We start from the raw sequence: 20,528 nt of genomic DNA, 5'->3' as shown, positions 1-20,528 counted from the left end.
ATTTCTTTGTACTCACGAAGGACTGTGTCGTGTCTACTGTGGACCACGCAACTTACTCCAAAGGGGTGTTCGTTGTTGTAATGTAAGAGTCAGTATGGACGATCAGAGAATCATGGCGTTGGGTGTGCATGCTGTGCCCCAATATCAAAGTATTCTAAATAGTTTGGATTGATAAGATTTATCATTATTGTGTCGTCAACTTCGTCAATTTCCTGACGACGGCTATTACGTAGGCTAGTGCTGTCAATTTGAGTCATGATTTGAGTCCACTAAATTAGAACCCCTGTTCCATTTTCTTTACCATACCAGCAAAAATATTAAATACAAATCCATATTAAAATATATAATGCACTAAAAACTATTAAAAAAAAATAAAAAAATATATCGTTTCCCTGAATTTTACCAAATTGACTGCCCCTTTAACTAAAAAAAAAAGGTGCATTGCGTCAATTGTTTTTTCCCCCAACGGTGCATTGTGTGCATGCACCAAAAAGTAGTCAAACTAAATTATGCATGCAGATTCTGTGGTTTCTTATTACGTTTATACAATTAGTACAGTAATAATTACAGTTTTATAACATTTCTAAATATTCCTAATTTTGTTTTCAACGATTTTTCAGATTTAATTGCAAACTTTATTCCTAAATCGCGGGGCGCAGGAATAACTAAGTTTGATGTGTTGTGCGGTGGAACGGCCATTTTGACACCATCCTCCCAGTTCACACAAAGTGTATACAACAGCGACGTACAAAATTGACGCTGCCTAGCCTGCATGCTGTGAAAAGTGAATACACCACCACGTCCTTAACTTTGTTAAAGTTAGTAGCTTTTTAGTAGTGCTACCTGTTTAAGTAAACGTCAAAACTGAAGCATTTTACTCTAAAGTAAACAATGGTAAGTAGCCAGTTTCACTTGTCTGGTTTGGGCATGTAATTGTAAAACCAGATAGGTGGTAAAACACTGGTACTTCGGTAGGGAACGGTAGCCATACCATAGGCCTAATATTATTAATAATTACAAAAAAAATTAGGCCTATAATTAGCCATCCTAAGTAAGGAAACTAGCTTTAGTGTAGCTTACTTTATGTTGTTTACTAAATAACTAATACTATGTATACAATGGATATTTATAGTCTGTGGAAACAAAAGTGTTTTTACTAGGATTTTGCGCATGAAAACGTTGATTTGTTGGAACGTGCATTGCAAGAACATGCCTGATATTTCACGGAGGTAATGCATGGAGTAGGGCAACTGGTCAAGTCAATGGCCATTCATTTAACGTTCGAATAGAGAAATTTACAATTATTTTTTTACAAAGGAAATAATGCATTGATGCCCTTGCCCTTTAAAAGAACGAAGTGTCAGACCAACAAGAGTTCAGAGAAAAACAAAAATTAAGTTCAGAAGAAAAAAAGAAATGTCAATCAAAAGTTATAACTCTCCAGGTAGGGCCTATTCATTATTATATCGTAGGAGGTCCTGTTTTCGAGGTGTCCCTAATATCGTGGCAAATCTTTTACCTCTCTGTGCGTGATGTAAACAGTCCCAAGATAAAAATTGTGTGGTTTTATTCGCCAAGCAAAGAGTCTCCTCTTCTTTGACCAAAACTTAGAAACACGTAAGGCTCCACTGGTCATTTGCACTTGTAAATGCAAAAAGTTTGGTATTTTAGGCATTTCTACAAGGTACACAAACATGTCATAATGTTGAGGCTATATAAAAATATTTGCCCACCGAAAAAGTTTCATCAAACGCTATTTCAATTCACAATTCATGATGATCAAAATCATGTGACTGAATGTTTTGCTGAGCATTCTTGAAAAAAAATACCGAGGCTTAAAGAAGCCTGTGCCTTATATCATTTTCTAATATTTTTGGAGATTTTTATTTTGTAACCCTCGTATCAATACTATTAATATTATTTATATTAAAATTTAAACATCAGCTTGTTGATTCAATTATCACTGTTTATTTATACGCTTTATTATAAATATTAAGAAAAAAAATAGAAAAAAAATAAATAGAAATCAGATTTTGAAGCCAGTAATTATTCACACTTTTTATATTTTTTTTATTTTTTTTTATTTTTTGCAAGTTACCATGGTAATTTTAAAAATTTAATAAAAAAATATTTTGAATAAAATGAAGGCAACTGCTGGCTATAGAGTCATACACAGAGTCCCAAAGAACACTTGTAGTCACTGCAGATGTTTCTTCCATGTATGGCTTCACCGGGAAACCATACTTTCTCGTTTGCCGTGAAAACAGGAAAAACTCAAAACAAATGGGGCCAGTTGAAGTCATCGAAGATCGGTGTGTGGTGTGAACATTTCAATGTCCATCAAGTTTTAATATACATTTGCATACTTCATATTAACAAATGAAGATAATTAGGGCATCGGTTGTTATATGGCATCATTATTTTTTTCCCAATTCAAAGAAAAAGGCATAATAGCGTGATAACTGGTAAGCAGAGGATATAATTATAAAAAGTAGGCCCCCTACATTGATTGTAACTTTTGTTAAGCATCAATGTCAATGACAATAAATATCTAACCAGTTTAGAATGCGTAGGCCTACTGCCTACTTTGAGTTTGAACAGTTAGAAATATTTACCCTAAATTAATTTTTTGTTTTGTTAATAGGCTGATCAATTGACAGAAGAGCAGATAGCAGGTAAGCTAAACTGAAATACACTGTAGTTTCAAAACTTTCTGAAGTCACAGGCATATTGCAGAATTTTTCCACTTTTATTGAAAAGTTAACATTTTATTTTTAACACACAAAAAAGTGAAGGAAAAATCCATTATGCACATCTATTACAATGCCAGCTTCTCAATCTCAGCATCTAATATGGAACCTCTGATAAACAACTACGATTAATATAAATGTAAACAAAACAAACAGTTTTGGTAACCACTGATTCTTTTCAACATTCAATACACAGAATTCAAGGAGGCGTTCTCGCTATTTGACAAGGATGGCGACGGCACCATCACCACCAAGGAGCTTGGAACAGTCATGAGATCACTGGGTCAGAATCCCACCGAGGCTGAGCTGCAGGACATGATCAATGAGGTCGATGCTGATGGTACGATTAAAATATGGTCTTTGCTAATAATGGTCCAGAGTAAATGATAGTGAAACAAATATTCTCAGCCTTAGCATTCATGATTCAATTTGCAAAAAGCAGATGCTATTGCAATGTCCAGCTTCATAAAAATGTTAAGCAGAAAATACTCCTTAATAGCAAGTTTATTGTCAGAAACCAGTTAAACATAAACATACATCACATTGCTCTTTCAAGGTTTTTTGGGTTTTCCAACTAAATCTAGATTTGTCCATGCTCATCAAAAGTGTGTGTTTAAAACACTTCACAAAACTACAATAACTGCTTTTCCCCCATCGCAATAATAAAATCACAAAAGTATGATGTTGGTAATTGTTGTTGTACAATTGTCTATTTTTTTCACATTTACATGAAAGGTGGGATACTCATGACAAATGCCTTGCCCTCTTAAATATAAAAATTCCAACATGTATGTTGGAATTGTCATATTAAATTTTTTTAAGAAGGCAAGGCAGTTGTCATTTTGCAATGGGCAATTCCAAGAACCTTTTTTTATGGTGCTATTTTATTTTATTTGTTTCATTATGCAAAAAAAAATAAAAAATTATGTCCAAGTAGCTTTGAAACCCTCCCCCCCCCCACTTAATCTTGAGTTTTTCTGTTCTTGTTTCACATGAAAGGTAACGGCACTATCGACTTCCCTGAATTCTTGACGATGATGGCGCGTAAGATGAAAGACACAGACAGTGAGGAGGAGATCAGGGAAGCCTTCAGAGTCTTCGACAAGGATGGAAATGGTTTCATCAGGTAAAAAAATTGAAATTCACACAATCCAATCCTGAAATATGGCTTTATTGTACTCTTGTTTCCTGTTTTACAGTCTTGAAAAAAAAGGAAATGGTAAGGAAAGTAACTCTTATAAGCTTTGTATTACCAAGAATTTCGCCTCTTTGTAGTACTAAGTATTAGTGTTTTTCTTTCACATGGTAGTGCTTCTCTTTCAACTGGTTGGCAGGTGACACCACCGGCAGCAGGTACTTTATCTGGGCCACCACTTAACTCATGGCAGCCACCAGGTGAAGTGATGGCTGCCAGTGAATTAAGTGGTGGCTGCCACAAAATAGACTGGTTGCTGCCAGTTAATAACTGGTGGCCAACACTTGATTAACTGGCAGCCAACCCTTCATTAAAGGAACACGTTGCCTTGGATCGGTCGAGTTGGTCTTTGAAAAGCGTTTGTAACCGTTTGTTATAAAATGCATATGGTAAGCAAGTTGTTTAAAAAGTAGAATACAATGATCCATACACATTTGCCTCGAAATTGCGTGGTTTTCCTTTTACTTTGCGAAGTAACACGGTCGGCCATTTATGGGAGTCAAAATGTTGACTCCCATAAATAGCCGACCGTGTTTGTCGACGAGGTAAAAGGAAAACCACGCAATTTCTAATGATACTTGTGTGGATCATTATATTCTACTTTTAAAATATCTTTCTAATCATATGCATTCTATAACAAACGAATACATACGCTTTTCAAAGACCAACTCGACCGATCCAAGGCAACGTGTTCCTTTAAGTGGCAGCTGCTAGCTAAATAATGTCGACAGCCAGTTAATCTAGAAGTAGTTACTACCAAGTGGCAGTTGACAGTTAATGAGGTGCAGCCACTAGTTTGTACGTTATAAGGCCACCACTTAACTAACTGGCAGCCAGCACTTCAATAAGTGGGGGCCACACATCAATAAGTGGGGGCCACCACATTATTAACTGGCAGCTGCCACGTATCTAATTGGTGGCTGCCATTATTGATATGGTGGCTGCCAGTTAAATAATGTCGGCCGCCAGTTGATTAAAAAGTGGTGACTGCCAGTCAACAATAAGTTGTGACAGTCACCAGTAAGTATACGAGAAACACTAGCACATGAAAGAGAAACACCATCACAAGTGAAATAGAAACACAAAGTGGCACTTATAGGTTTCTGTAAATACGAATCTCATAAAAGGGACCAGACTTCTAGCCTAGGTTTTGTTTAATTGGGTCCATGGAAGAAAAGCAAGAGTTGCTCCATGGTAAAGGTCAATAGCTCAGACTTGGCACCAGCCAGAATGCCTTGCTACTGGTCCCCTTCTTCTTTTGCTCAGCAAAAATAAGATAAGTAACAATATCTACTGAGCTGGATTGTGATATGAAGCCTTACACTTATAAGTGGGAAACTTTTTGTGCCACTTGGAAGTGTCTCTTGGAGATTCCATATTTTGAGGTGAACAAGTATTAAATGATCAAATCAATTTTTACTTTGCAGTGCTACTGAGCTCCGTCACGTGATGACCAATCTTGGTGAGAAGCTGACAGATGAAGAGGTTGATGAGATGATCCGAGAAGCAGACATTGATGGAGACGGCCAAGTCAATTATGAAGGTATGCTTGGATTCTACTGAATTCTCACAAAGTGTCATTCATTTCTGTGAGTGAGTTGCCACTTTGAGTGAGTTAGTGATTTATCTAACCCTTTCAACTGTTGTTTTAATTGAATTGTTGAATTATGATTTTTAGTATTAAGTGAGTTTTGTGGAGTCACCATAACATTAGCTCTATTTCTATGAGCTGTGGTGGTGGTTCTGAGAAGGATCGGTGGTTAACAAATCGACTTTTCAATCACTTTGTTCTCACCATCTTCTAGCTGCCATGTGGGCTTAGCTTAATTGATGTGCCTAGGTGGAAAATGGAACAGGTTAAGCTGGGCTTAGCCCGATGATGCACGTCAGTAAGAAGGAGGTGGAACTGGATCCTAGTAGGTTGGGAGTATGTGCTCACTCAATTATGCCAGATGGCACCTCGTGGAGACTGAGGGTGTAGAACACTATACTTGTTTAAGATGGTACTGAAACTGACAAAGAGAGTCTGGTACACTTTAGACATGGTTCTTATAGATCCTCGATCTCCACAAGGCTTACTCCTTTCCTGTTCCTGTGCATGCTGCCAACTGACATAATTCAATGAGCAACAACTCCCATTCCCAACCCACAAGGTCCGGGTCCAGTTTCTGCTCTCTCCCAAATGCATCATTTAGTTAAGCCCAGGTTGAACCCGTTCCAGTTCCCGCCTTCACCCAACTAAGCCAAGCCCACCTGGCGGCTAAACCTTTTCAGCAATAGAGGGCCCACTTGGGCCGGTAGCATACAGCAACAGAGTCCAACATTCTCCAAGTAGTACTTAAAGCAGCATACAGAAACATAGTCCAGCATTGTCCTGAAGAAGACCAGAGCACACCGAGAACCACCACAGCTCATAAAGGGAGTTAATTACATGGTCACTCTCCACAAACCTCACTTGATTGTGTTCATGCACACCTTGCAAAGCTTCAAATCCTTAGGATTTTTAGTGGGTCACGACCAAGTCATACAAACCACAGAAAATAAAAGAAATCAATACAATCTGATGTTAGATGTTACTCAAGTTTACAAATACTGCTTAAAATTAATTAGTATTGTTGTTTTGTTTCTCCTTCCAGAATTCGTGACAATGATGACGTCAAAATGAGCACAGACAGTTCTCTCTTCTTAAATGACGCCACTACACTTGCCGTTCTGGGACCACTATAATCCACCTAGTTATTTTTTGTTTGGAAACCAGATACTTGGAGATTATTGTTTTACCAGTAGTACTGTTTGTTGTAATTAATCGTGTTTAACATAATTCCGGTTTGGGTTTTCACTCGTGCAGTTGGGTAAGTTGTGCATTTTAAACTTTTGAAGTCTCAATCTCAGTGTCAATTTGAACCAACTAGTTTTCAGCAAATGCATCCATCACATGACTAATCTCTGACAATTTTCACCAATGTTATCTGTTTTTAAAATGTAAACTGGCTGGCATGTACTGGCTCAGGAATGAAAAGTTCATTAGTCAATTTCCTTGACATAACACTATTAAAGGTTGGCTTTAAAACTAAATGTTCCACTTTTGGACTTTTCCATTTAAGAAGGTACACTATTGGCAATTGTCAAAGACCATTGTTCTGACTTGGTGTATCTCAACATATGCATAAATTAACAAACCTGTGAAAATTTGAGCTCAATTGGTCATCGAAGTTTGGAGAAAATGATAAAAGAAAAAACACCCTTGTTGGACAATTTTGTGTGCTTTCAGATAGGAACAAAAGACTTCTAGCTAGAAGTCTTAATATTTAAGTGGGAAATTACCTTTTTTTCAAAAACTACGTTACTTCAGAGAGAGTCGTTTCCCACAATGTTACGACTATCAACAGCTCTCCAATGCCATGAATGCTAGTTACCAAGTCAGTTTTTAAGCTAATTTTTGTTTTGAGTAATTACCAAACGTGTACCTTCCCTTTAACACCCTTTCTCAAACCACTAAGCTGTCTTCAATGATATAAACACCCATTTTTTGTCAAATCATATCAAATGGTTGTGTTAAAAAACAAATACAACACTAAACGTTTTTTTTTCCCCACAGAAAACAATCTAATTATACTGATGCCAGTAAGTCGAACTAGAGATTTCCATCCAAACATAGAAAAGAATAATAAAACAAACAAAACTTAATTAAAATTTACTGATTTACTGAATTTAGCCAATCTCTTCAAAAGTATAAAACCAATTGTAATAATATGTTTTCTTTGATTGTCTTGATGATAATAAACATTCCTACTTATTCAAAAAGTGTAAGTTCTGTCAAGCGCACACTAAGTCTTAATGCCCGCCCTCTTGGTCCTGACATCCAGCGTCACAAGTGTTGTGACCAGTTCCAGTTTTCCCATTTATATTATGATGACGTTATTTAAAACATCGATTGCTCATCCATCGCTTGGGATAAATAATTAATTTGAATGAATATTTTGGGTGTTCTTTCATATATTATCCTAACCGAAATTACATTTGAGTGACGACGGTCCACACACAACGACCGGCTAATTTGTTATCCGGACTCGAAAGTCAATTAGGGTGCTACTGAAAAATTATAACGTGCGCTGCTGTTTTTTGTTCCCTTTGTTTGCCTTCCTGATCGACGAAATTGCGGTCGAAAATTTATTTGGGACACATGTGTTGAAACAAAGACGCGCTTCCTTCTCTACACAATGCGATGAAACCTACAGCTGCCCTTATGAGTCCTTGAAGAATAAGGTGAAAATACAGTGTAGCCCAGGTTAAAAAAAATTACATTTTTTATACTTACAATATTTTTTATTAAAGATTTACGTCAACAGTTGGACAAAAAAAGAATGATTAAATATCACTAGTAATATAACTAACATTTATCTTCAATACATTTTAACATTACAATGAAAACACACCAGTTTTAGATAATTAGAACCAGACTACCACTTGTGCAGCTATTTATTTTTGGAGGATGAAAAACTTGTAAGTAATTGTTATATACGATTGTAACTCACAATGCCTTTCCCACTCTTTCGCGTTTAGACAAAAAGTTGCCCATTGTAATATGGCCTTATCTGACATTTTACATTGTTTATTTTGTATTTATTTTTATTTGCTTGTTTTGTTTGTTCGTTCGTTTGTTTGTTTGTTTGTTTGTATGTTTGTTTGCTTGTTTTTGTTTTATTTTTGTGTTTGTTTTATGATTATTTTTATTGCAATTATTATTTTGTATAATCATTTTTAATCGAAGACAATATTGGCTCAATTTGTATTTTTACATCTAAATCATTCAATAAAAGAAGGCCCTTGAGTCGTCATAATTCTCAAAAACCCATTCAATATTGCCAGCACTCTGCCACCATCCAGTCATGCGCAGCACAATTACATTATCCACCGCACACGTAGCAGGGAAGCTAGCACCATTAACAGATAAAACACCAAACCTACAAACGGCAAAGCAGTCGAATTCCCACTGCGATAAACATAATAAATAATCAGAAATTTCAATTAATGTTAAAGATCTATCAAAGAATGACGATAGCGGGAAATTAGACCCAATAGCTGGCCGTTGGTAAGGTTTTACCTCGATTGGGCGCAAAGGATCTTGGGATGCCGATGCGGCTTCTTACTTATTATCGTCCAGAGTGGTGAGACGCATTGCAGTCAGCCGTTCAGAGTCCAGCAGAAAATGCATTAAGCGCATAAACAGGGACCGCAGTATTGAATGATATTGACCTAATATGTGTGCTACCTAAATAGACAAATAACAAACCAAAATGGAACTTTTTTCGGTTACTCTGACATTTTTGATAATTGTAAATTTAGGCCAAAATAGTACGCAAAGAAGTAGCCAGAGATAAATATCAACATTATTAATAATATGTTAATTTTTATGCAAACAGTAGCCCTACTTATGAATAATTACTCACTCTACTTTACCTCGAAATCAAACACGTCTTGGATGAAAAATTAGTTTAATATAACTAACAATTATGTAGCCTACAGTAGGCCTAGGCCTAATCAATAACCAGAATTGTTTTTTTTTAAACACAAAATAGAGGTATTTGTGGTGTACCCAAAATGAGTGTCAGGCTATATCAAAATTGGCGGCTACCAAAAAGCTACGGCTATGTCTGTTGCTAAGTGTGTTGTTAGGGATTTCCTATACTTCAACGTATGATGACTTGACGATCAAGCCGTAGCAGTAGCCGTAAATCGGACACGGCCTTATTTATTCATTATGACACCATGTGACCCAGTTGTAAGTAATCCGCGCATGCCCAGTAACCTTGACTGAACAGTGGCCACAAACAACGTACGCGGCCCCAATTTTATGCTTCATTATTGTCAAGGATTCGTCGTATACGAAGTGTGGCCGTATCCAACAAGCATTCCAGTCTGCTCCCTCCTCATCAGACAACCTTTCAACATTTCTCAAAAAATGGTAAGTCGAACATTAGCTGTGTTTTCCCTTCGCTTTTGTATCACAGGATAGTGGAATTTCAATCGGCTTGATCAAAGGATGACATTTCCTGGCACTTTTGGGATTGAGTCCGCATTTGGCGTGCAGGCCTACCTTAAATATTAATTAGACACTGTAGCGTCCTTTGACATAATGTGGTGAAGTGCATGCAGCGTCAAACCATCTACGGGAACATATTTTTGAACAATATTGATGTTTAATATGAATGCTTTTGAATTGTGCTTGCTTGATTGTACGCATTTTAGTCGGCGGATGGAGAACGCACACACCTGTTAAAATAATGAATGGGAGTTGTCCTCATTAATTTGAGGAACAAAATAAATCAGTATAATATGCGCAGCCCCTATATGCACGCTTTCGGGGTTGAACTGAAATACTGGCGTTTCTTGTAATTTTGTCAAATAGTTTTTTTATTTTATCCAGCTTGTTGTCACAGCCTAACCCTGGAAGAACTGAGGAGGGAATCGTTATGATTTACGGTTCAATGTGTTTCACCTTGTTCAATTTTCAATTATGCACGCCCTTTTGAAATGATATTCTTTCCGTGCTGTTGCAATAGAATTTCGAATATTCTCGAAATTCGGGTGTTTTTATGTGTTCCTCGTAAAACCAACGAGATAACTTCATTTAAAATCTACTTCTTTATAGTGCTGGCGATAGGCCTACTGTTCCCATGCAATTTATAACTTCAGCGGTGGATTTATATTTCACAACGCACTGTAAATGTAGTTTCATTGTTTATGTTATTTTCAATTATCTTTATGCAGGCAGATCAACTAACAGAAGAACAGATTGCAGGTAAGTAATTATTGTATGCGCTTTTTAAAAATGCGTCTGTTTAGGTAGGTGACATTTTTTAGTTTGAGTTTGTAATGGTATTTGTGTGCATGATTACCATAGAGCCGAATTGGATTTAGTTAATTTTTCCCACAACTTTTTATTTTAGTTTGTTCAGGTCTCGATATTTGCTTAATTGGTATATATGAGTATTTTAGGACATCTGGTCTACACTGAGGACAACTATATCAACATGTTATAGTGGAAACTTAGTATGGAAACAAACAATTATTTTAGCTTATTGCATGGTTGAGAAATGGTTTTATTTTACAAGTCCACTTTTCCATAATAAGGGGTACTCCTCCTCTTTAACACAAAATGCCTAATATGGGCATATTTACGACTGTTTACGACTATGTTCAAACCAACTCGTTTTATCTTGTCATTTTGAAAGAAAGACAAAAAACCTAACACGTTGTTTACACTACTGCATGCCATTCTTGGTCTGACCTCAGATTGGCAATCGCCTAAAAGGCACTGAAAGGCATGGTACATGTCTGGTAATTGTTAAAGATCGATATCTTAACTTGGAATTGCGTTTCCAAACATCATGTATGCATAAAATAATAAGGCATAATAAGCCTACAAACCTGTGAAATTTTCGGCTTAAAGACTCTGTACTCCTTTGGTATTGTCAAAGACCAGTCTTCTTCACTTGGTGATCTCAACATAATAGTGCCTATGCACAAAACAACAAACATGTGAAAATATGAGCACAATTGCTTGGTCGTCAAAGTTGCGAAATAGAAGAAGAAAAACACCCTTGTCGCACGAAGTTGCATGTGTGCTCTCAGATTATGCTTGAATTCGAGACCTGAAATCAGATTCTGTCGTCAATCGAAATCAAATTCAAATAAATTATTTATCGAAAACTACGTTTCTTCAGAGGGAGCCGTTTCTCAAAATGTTTTAAAATATCAACATCTCTCCGTTGGTCGCGAACAAGTAAGTTTTTATGCTAACAATTATTTTGAGCAATTACCAATAGTGTCCTGTGCCTTTACACACAGGTATTTTCACGTTGGTGTTTTATATTCAAACATGCCATTGCATATAATATTACAAACCTGTGAAAATTTCGGCTTAACTTGGGTCATCCAAGTTGCGAAAATATAATGAAAGAAAACACACTATTGCATATTGTTTGCTATGCCTGAGAAAGGCCTTTCTCAGATTCAAATTTGTGGGTGAAAATATCCCTTTTCTCAAAAAAAAAATAAGTAAAAATACTTTGAATGAGTTTGTTTCTAACAATGTTGTACAACAGCATCACCCCTCCATAGTGCTCTTTAACCAAAGTACACCAAAGTAAAATGGATTGGTTTGCATAAAATGACCTTACGACGAGTAAAGGCCAAAATCCGAAATAACTGAACTCGAACAACAACTGGAATACACGGCGATATCAGCTGCTACTGTAGATAAATGGTGTATGGAACATTGCCGCTGTCCAAAGGTTAGGTTCTACCATTAAAATCAGGACAAGGCTTGAAATGCAACTCTGCATTATTCCACACGAAGTGTCAACATGTTTAAATAAATTTGATATCGACGGTGCGTTTGTAAATGTTTTGTAATGAACACGGTATAAGTCAGCATTTATATTCGTCGGTCCTATTAAGTGTTATGTTTGATCAAATCAATAACAAGTTAAATTCCACTTCTTTGTGTTAAAATGTTGATATTCTCCATTGAGTTTGGGAGTGTAATATTAAATTCAACCATTGTAGTTTTGAAGACATCATGACATGAAGACTTTTAATAAAAAAGGGTTTTGCTTCCATTTCAGTTCGAACATCATTTTCAATAATCTAATTCAAACGCGTGCAATTTGAGAAACGTCGAACCCATTTTGTTTTCGACGATCAAAAGCACTTACAGCACTGTTTTTTTTTTAAAGGGTTCCAGTGCCTGAACAATTTATCATTAATTAAACGTCTGTATACTGTTTGGCAGTAAGAAGGATCAGTCTGAGTATACACTGCATCTCAATAATGAAAACGTCTCCCAATGAAAAATGATTAAACCCAAGAGATCCATTTAGGGGTGACGTGCAACGATGAAGAAAATCTATCCCTGCGGCACCCAAGCAAGGCGCGGAAAACAACCTCAAATTAAATACATTGGAAAATCATATTCAATAATAACAATTTTATCGGAGAGCAGAATCAGAGGACTTATAATTTGAAGACATTTTGTGAAAATGTTTTCAAGGCAAAAGGTGTAAATGCTTCAAATAGATCTGTGTATGGTTTCCCTAAATTTTTCTATGAACTGCAATGCAACCCCTGCTTTGTTTGTTTGTCATTATGCATAGGCCATTATAGGTAGGCTAGATGTAGACACATTAGTTTTGCATAATGCATTTATATACGATATAGTACTGAATAGTAGGACAACAGTTTCTGGGTGACATGGCAACCGTGTTTGTCTTTATACACGATCTTCGTCGATGGCCGGCTGTATTAATTTGTTTATGTTCATTGTATTCAGAACCATTTAGTGATACATCTTTCTCACTCACCCATAGATTATTTTCGTGTGATCTAAAATTATAGACTGACGACATGCAAAAGCGCCGTAGGCCCCAATATTATGGTTTGTAATTCTATTATTGTATACAAAATAAATTATTTAAATTTTCAAGACTCATTGACATAATAGCTAAATGCTCGCTTGTGGGAAAATAGTGAATTTTGTGAATTTAATCCTCATGGAATTCATACAGTTGTGGTTACAATTTTGGGCTCTGCATGGTTACTGCAGCTGATGCTCTTGGTGCATTAAAACATGCGCGTGACGTCAGAGGTCACACCGTCTATAGCAGCGCCTCGTTATATGAAAGGTTCTCTGCCACTGACTGAGCTCTGTATTGGCCTCTATCGGGTTAATATAAGCAAAGAAGAATATTAGGATGGGAATGAGGTTGGCGAACTACCAACTAAAATAAATATTTTGCCGTGGAATTGTGTTTTTATCGCACGTTAAAGAGTGTCATTATAATCTCCTCTCGACCAATCACAATGAATGAACTGGATGACCCAGCCGGTAGACCCTATTAATGATGAAATGCTCATAACGGGAAATACGTGCCCACAATAAGCACAAAGGTTTGGCAGTAAGCGCCTACTTTTTGCTTACGGTAAGCAGAGTCATGTAATTTTTTGCGCCGTTGCATTGCCATTGGTATACGAAAGTTATATCATGCAAATGTATTGTTGTTGTAGCAAGACTTGCAACAATTGGTTTTCTAATATCTTTAAATAATAAATGAGAATCACGAAATTATGCAGGACTCTCAAAATGTGATTATTTCTATGGCTCCACCATGAGTCACTGGCCTTTCAAAAATTGTGTTGTACACGAGCTGTTTGTTCTTCATACGTTCTCATTTTATGTATTTTTACAATATGGCGATAAAGTGTGTTCACGACTTTTACGCGTGCGTCATAGTGTTTGTTCATAAACGTGTTTTCACGCTGCTAAATATAGCCCTGTTATTTGATAGAAATCGTATTACTTAACATTAGAGTGTGGAAATCTACAATTTTAGGGTGAGTAAATACACTATAAACCTGCTCACTGAGTAGAGTGTTTTCATGCAAGGTTGTGCGATGTTTTTGAAAAGGGCAATACAAAATTGTAACTTGTCTTGCTTTCCTCGATAAAGAGGTATCAAGACATTGTAACCTTGTCACGCTGTTGTCCTGGTTAAAGAGGTTACAAAAAGTGTATGCATTGCCTCGAAAGTTAAAGGTAACAAAAGGCTGCTACTGTTTCCTTGAAAGTTTAAAAGGTAACAGTATTGTAATTGTAACCTTCTCACGGTTTTTCTTTGAAAGTTAACATAAAAGGTAAAACACATTGTAACGTTGTCACGATGTTCTCATCGAAAGTTAATAAGGTAACACAACATTTGAACATTATCACGCTGTTTCCTGGGAACTTTAGGTTAACACTTGCAACATAATCACGCTAGTTTCCTCGACAGTTCCTAGTCAAGCTGCTTCAAAGTTTCTCAGACCGTGTATTCGTACCGATTCCTAAAAAGTAAAATGTGTAATGTATAATTTTGAGATTGTGGTGAGCATGCACAACGATTTGAAGGGGCTAAGTTTTTCCTAATCTGAAACGAGTTAAACCAGAGGCCTATTTGTAGAAGCTTGGTCCACGTGTGTCGCATAATCAAATTAACTCAGAAGTATTTATTATTTGAATGTTCAATTTGCAGAGTTCAAGGAGGCGTTCTCGCTATTCGACAAGGATGGCGACGGCACCATTACCACCAAGGAGCTGGGAACAGTCATGAGATCACTGGGTCAGAATCCCACCGAGGCTGAGCTGCAGGACATGATCAACGAGGTCGATGCTGATGGTAAGCAATACCGTTAGGTTGGAAAACTCGTCGACTTGTTGGCTGAAAATCTTTGAATCATCAGCCTTTAGCATTCTGCAGACCCCTTGTTGTTCTTAAAGACGTTGACTGTGGGGCGTTTGAACAAATCAGACAGTCAATTCTTGAAGATTGAACGCAATTGTCGATTTGTGTTTCTACAAACTATGTCTATCTTTTGTCGCACGCTGTTCTGCTGTGATATCACGCAATGAATTAGCTCTATTATAAACAACCTTGCCTGCCACTCATTTATATGGATTGACCAATTATATTCCATTATAAGAAAGTTCAATAAAATTGTGTTCGTTGTTCGCGCTCAAATCAACAATAATGTGTGATCTGGACAGAAATGGGGAGGTGATGTCAGCAATTACGGATTTGGTCTGCATTACACCCGTGTTGAACGTGATCGTAGTGTGCTTTTCTTAATTATCAGCTCACATTAAATTAAGGTGTTTTTCTTCATTTTGTGGTTGTTAGGTAACGGTACTATCGACTTCCCTGAGTTCTTGACGATGATGGCGCGTAAGATGAAAGACACAGACAGTGAGGAGGAGATCAGGGAAGCCTTCAGAGTCTTTGACAAGGATGGAAACGGTTTCATCAGGTATACAAACTCCTAAAAGATATGAAAAAGAAGGTCAACGTGCACCTCATGCTAAAAAGAGCACATTCCGTCTGACTATTTATTCAACCTCGTTTCCTCTCAACATTCATGTTTGTTTGTTTGGGTTGCATTTTGCAGTGCTGCTGAGCTCCGTCACGTGATGACCAATCTTGGTGAGAAGCTGACAGATGAAGAGGTTGATGAGATGATCCGAGAAGCAGACATCGATGGAGACGGCCAAGTCAACTATGAAGGTATGTCTTCATGAAACCAAACTCTCATGATCCTGAATGGAGGAATACAATCGCATGAGTCATCCCCATTATGATAGAAAATGACAATAAAAATATCAAAAACCTTTTTAAAAAACCACAACATTCTTGAGGTGAATAATATTATTTTCTATCTTCATAAAATATCATCATCATCATCATCATCATCATCATTATCGTCATCGTTGTTATCGGGTCGTTTTCGTCCAATGTTGTATGATGAAGCCTTTCTCATAATGCAATTTCCAATTTCCATTCTCTCATCTTGCTATTCTAGTCCAAGTTGTCATGTTTGATGAGATACAACTTGTATTGATTTGCCATTATTTGCATGAATAATCTTCCTTATGGCATTAAAATTACGAGAAATGTTCAGAGCTGTTTCCAAAGCTATAAACATTCTGTGAATAAAATTGTCTGTAGCAACATTGGCTCACAAGAGGGAGAAGACAGATAATACACAAAGAACATTAAACACTGTTTTGGAAAACATTCTGCACATGTAAAGTTACAGGTTGTGCTAGTAATAAAGCATTTTCAAGAATCTGACCTATGTGAGAATTTCTTTCAAAATTGCATTTGTTTCAACTTCCGGTTTTGGACCGGAAGACAAGTTCAAATCATAGTCACATGATGGGGCGTTTGTTTAAAGGCAGTGAACACTGGAGAGGTTGGTGGTATAAAACATTGTGAGAAACGGCTCTCTCTGAAGTGCCATAGTTTTGGAGAAAGAAGTAATTTTCCACGAATTTGATTTTGAGACCTCAAGTTTAGAACTTGAGGTCTCGAAATCGACCATCTAAACGCACACAACTTCGTGTGACAAGGGTGTTTTCTTCTTTCACATATCTTGCAACTTTGATGACCGATTGAGCTCAAATTTTCATAGGTTTGTTATTTTATGCATATGTTGAGATACACCAACTGTCAAGGCCTGTCTTTGACAATTACCAATAGTGTCCACTGCCTTTAATTTTGCAAGACCATTCCGATTATCTAAAGATTGTTTTTGGTTCAAGACAGTCCCCCAAATTGATTGCCTCTATTTATTTGTTCTTACTACAGAATTCGTCTCAATGATGACAGCCAAGTGAGTTTCTTTCAGCCATCGCAGTTGGCGGCATGTGCCTCGATTTGTAGCAAGTATTTCAACGGCTGGACATACGTGGTTTTATGCGTTTTTTGTTTGTTTGTAAAAAAAAAAAAACATGATTCCGAAAATGGGGCTTTCCTTTGTCAGCTCTCCACGAAAGTATTTGCTCTTACAGATGGATTTATTAGTTCACCCGTAAAGAGCTGTTTCAATTTATAGGCCCTTTTTAAAGTGAGTTTTAAATGCAAATCCGCTCTTCTGTGAAAAATGGACCAATTATTGTGCAACACCGTTTTTACATAGACGAGTTGTATAGAACATTTCAGACAACTAAAAACCGTGTGTAAATCCAAACAATTGATTTCCTCAGACAAAAAATGTGCACATGATTTTCAAGTCAAAACACCTTTCTAATCTTTAAAGCATCCATCACCTTATATTATTATAAAACCTTGAAGTACAGTACTGTTAGCTCACCTATACTTTTTCCGATAATTTTAACAATGATTATTTTTTTAACCCGATCTCGATGTTTTGGCTTAATGTTTTGGGGCCTAGGAATACAATTTCTGCCAAAATGTAGTTGTTGCTTTAATCCATATTACGTAGCATTAACAGTATGTGTCCTTTTCTTTAACATTCCTTTTGTTTGTGTCCCAACTAAACTGCATGCTGAGAATCAAGGAATCAGTTGCATAAAATATAATTAGTTTTTTTTTAAATCAAAATATGTTCCTAAAGATGTACAGAATGTGAGTATTCGAATACAATGAAACCGAATGCTTGGATTATGTGCCACTAATCATTTTGGTTAAGGACCAGCCTCCCCAGAGCTGACGAACAAACAATATTTTGCTTCACCAATAATTTACTGGGCTGATAATGAGGGTTGCTAAGCAAAATACTACGTCAGTTGTATTCAGGTATTCCCCCTGACGTTTTGCTTTTAAAAAACATCAACAGAAGTTGCTAGCATTCCTCTATTAAAAGATCTTTTAGATTTGAGGTTTGAAAAAAATTAATAAGACTATTAATTGTAAATCATGTTGCATACCACCGCCAAAAATAAATTGACAGTGTACTTAATGCAGTTCTAATGTTTACAAATCTATGTTGTAGAATCTTTATTGATGTTTAGAAGAAGAACAAAATGAAAGTAAGTTTGGCAAGCGATCGTCAGACTGAAGTTTGTGATTGATTTGAGATGTGTATATGTGGAATTTGATTATTGCAATTCATAGTAAAGGAAAGCCGTTTATCTTTGATAACACACATCCCAGGCCCGAATAATCATTTACGAAATTGCAGGTCGATTAACTACATTTTTGTTTTGCCGAATTGATCTATGGAAATGGAATTTTATATAAAAAGACTTTGTCTTTATAAAATGCTAGAAATTAATGAGTTCTCGAACGACACTGACAGTGCCAAAGTTTATCTTCTAAATTAATGATCAATATTTTTAGTTTAATGTTTTTAGTTAACTGTGAAGAGGTCTTGCTTGTACTATGGCTCGAAGAAGTCGGAACTTGGAGCGTTTTTTAAGATATAGAGAGCTAGCACTTCAAACAATCCTTGGTCAAATGTACACGTTCTCAGCTCAAAGTACCCCTTCGATTTTTCTAAGCAGTTCGAATTATCATCACAAGGGAACCATTTATAGAACAGTTTAAGTTTTGTTCTGAACATAACTAGCTTAAAAATATTTGTTATGTTAAAACATTTTGTATACTTAGTGAGAGCAAGCACCGGTGAAACTGATCAAAACGATTTTTTAGTACGGAATAGTGTTTACAGCTTTATTAACAGAGAACATTACCCATCAGTACAATAAACTCATTCCAACATTCCTTTCATTTCCATTTATAGATTAACTTTTGTATTTTCCTTTTATGAATACCGGGAACAACATTATGTTATATAAACCACTCATGGTTAATTTTAGGTATACAATATATCTCATAAAACTATAGATGTTAATTCTACAAATTTATTGTTATCAAAGTAGATGTATTAAGGGATAGAGCTGCTCATATTATTTCACTATCAACAGTTGTGTAAAACTGAGTTATTCAATTGCGCCAAGTGCATGACATATCAAACGGTGTTTGGACAGCTATACCATACGAATGTGCAATACAGGGCCTTAACTGCCTTGGTTATCATTTGCTTATAATAACACAATAATTGTCTTTAACAAAATTTGTCTCCAAAGTGCTGTCATTTTTGAATTGCTTGGAAAATGCTCCGATTTGGCAGAAACTGTTTCATGGGGTTGTCTTTCACAAAGCTGGGTATTATAGGTTTGCAGGGTGCACACAAACCTTTTCGTCTTGGAGAACCCGGTTACTATAGCCAAACGAAAAACCGGTGTCTGGTCTATTTCTCTTGTGACTGGTTTGAAACTTAGTTTCCCGTATTTTCTGCTAAACCGAAAGATTTGTAATTGTAAGAAGTTAATTCATTTGGCCTGGGGTCGATTTCACAAAGAGTTAGGACCAGTCCTATAGGACTAGTCCTAGGAGATATACAAATTGCATGGATAGTCCTAAGTTAGGACGAGTAACTGGTCCTAACTCGAGATAAGACTAGGCCTAACTCTTTGTGAAATCCACCCCTGGAATTATAACAACAAGAAAGGAAGGCTCTCATAATTTATGGCCTAAAGAACTAAAAAGTTCATATTATTTTCACGGTAGCTTTTCTCACTATGAGATAATATTGAGGGCGCCTTTATAAATGTGTGTATCACTGCTCTGATGTAACTCTGTGGTGGTGTGCATTTCTGATTCATCTTGATCTTGATCTTCATATAATTATTGAACAGCTCCTTACTAGGAACAACACTAAATGAGGTCAGGTCGGTGGGGGGGGGGGGGGGTACTCCAAGTTGCTTTTAATTCATTGGATGGTTTGCAGTTTCTGATTATTTGCTCATTGCACTGGTTAGTTAATCATCGCATCCGTGGTTTAATCCAATCAGATCAGCCCCCGACGTGAGGGGATAATTCTTTGGGACATCTTCAACAAAAACAACATACTTTTAACCAATTTGTTGATGAAAGTTATTGATGAATCTGTCGTTGGAGGGTATATAGAAAGTTTACTTCGTGATCAAGGTTGTGATGATCATCACAAATCCAACTGACAATGACCGATAGATGGCGCAATTTATCTGGCCTGGGACGGGACCTGGATCCAAGATGGCAGCCCCCATGATGGACATGAGTGAGAGGAAAAGTGGTAAGTAAGATTGAGAGTACTCTGTCATACTTGACTCCTTACCGATTTTTATCAGCTTACACTTAGTCAATTGCATTTGTCATCTCATGAAATTCTGTAAACTGGTTTCAATTCTTATTGCACCTGTCAGA

The 20,528-nt window shown here is 36.6% G+C and overlaps 2 protein-coding genes across 2 annotated transcripts; both read left to right on the top strand.

Annotated features, from left to right (window-relative positions):
• The first annotated feature begins 706 nt into the window (after positions 1–706).
• On the top strand, positions 707–7,538 carry LOC139948630 (calmodulin-like). Its single transcript, XM_071946831.1, has 6 exons — positions 707–894; positions 2,645–2,675; positions 2,947–3,090; positions 3,750–3,876; positions 5,373–5,488; positions 6,582–7,538. The coding sequence occupies exons 1-6, from the start codon at positions 892–894 to the stop codon at positions 6,608–6,610; spliced, it is 450 nt and encodes a 149-aa protein (XP_071802932.1). The 5' UTR covers positions 707–891; the 3' UTR covers positions 6,611–7,538.
• Positions 7,539–9,760: 2,222 nt separating this feature from the next.
• Positions 9,761–19,355, top strand: LOC139948621 (calmodulin-like). Its single transcript, XM_071946819.1, has 6 exons — positions 9,761–9,910; positions 10,717–10,747; positions 15,018–15,161; positions 15,663–15,789; positions 15,928–16,043; positions 17,127–19,355. The coding sequence occupies exons 1-6, from the start codon at positions 9,800–9,802 to the stop codon at positions 17,153–17,155; spliced, it is 558 nt and encodes a 185-aa protein (XP_071802920.1). The 5' UTR covers positions 9,761–9,799; the 3' UTR covers positions 17,156–19,355.
• Positions 19,356–20,528: the final 1,173 nt, after the last annotated feature.

Source organism: Asterias amurensis, chromosome 1 (assembly GCF_032118995.1).
Source record: "Asterias amurensis chromosome 1, ASM3211899v1".
Taxonomy (NCBI): domain Eukaryota; kingdom Metazoa; phylum Echinodermata; class Asteroidea; order Forcipulatida; family Asteriidae; genus Asterias; species Asterias amurensis.
The sequence above is the reverse complement of the archived record's forward strand: the minus strand, read 5'-3'. Positions and strand labels throughout refer to the sequence as shown.

Bases quoted from the DNA above. Each gene is read 5' to 3' on its own strand.
- LOC139948630 (XM_071946831.1), top strand. The intron at 2,676-2,946 runs GTAAGCTAAACT...TTCAATACACAG, and splicing joins GACAGAAGAGCAGATAGCAG to AATTCAAGGAGGCGTTCTCG. The intron at 3,091-3,749 runs GTACGATTAAAA...TTCACATGAAAG, and splicing joins CAATGAGGTCGATGCTGATG to GTAACGGCACTATCGACTTC.
- LOC139948621 (XM_071946819.1), top strand. From the start codon at position 9,800: ATGCTTCATTATTGTCAAGGATTCGTCGTATACGAAGTGTGGCCGTAT. The intron at 9,911-10,716 runs GTAAGTCGAACA...ATCTTTATGCAG, and splicing joins TCAACATTTCTCAAAAAATG to GCAGATCAACTAACAGAAGA. The intron at 15,790-15,927 runs GTATACAAACTC...TGCATTTTGCAG, and splicing joins GATGGAAACGGTTTCATCAG to TGCTGCTGAGCTCCGTCACG.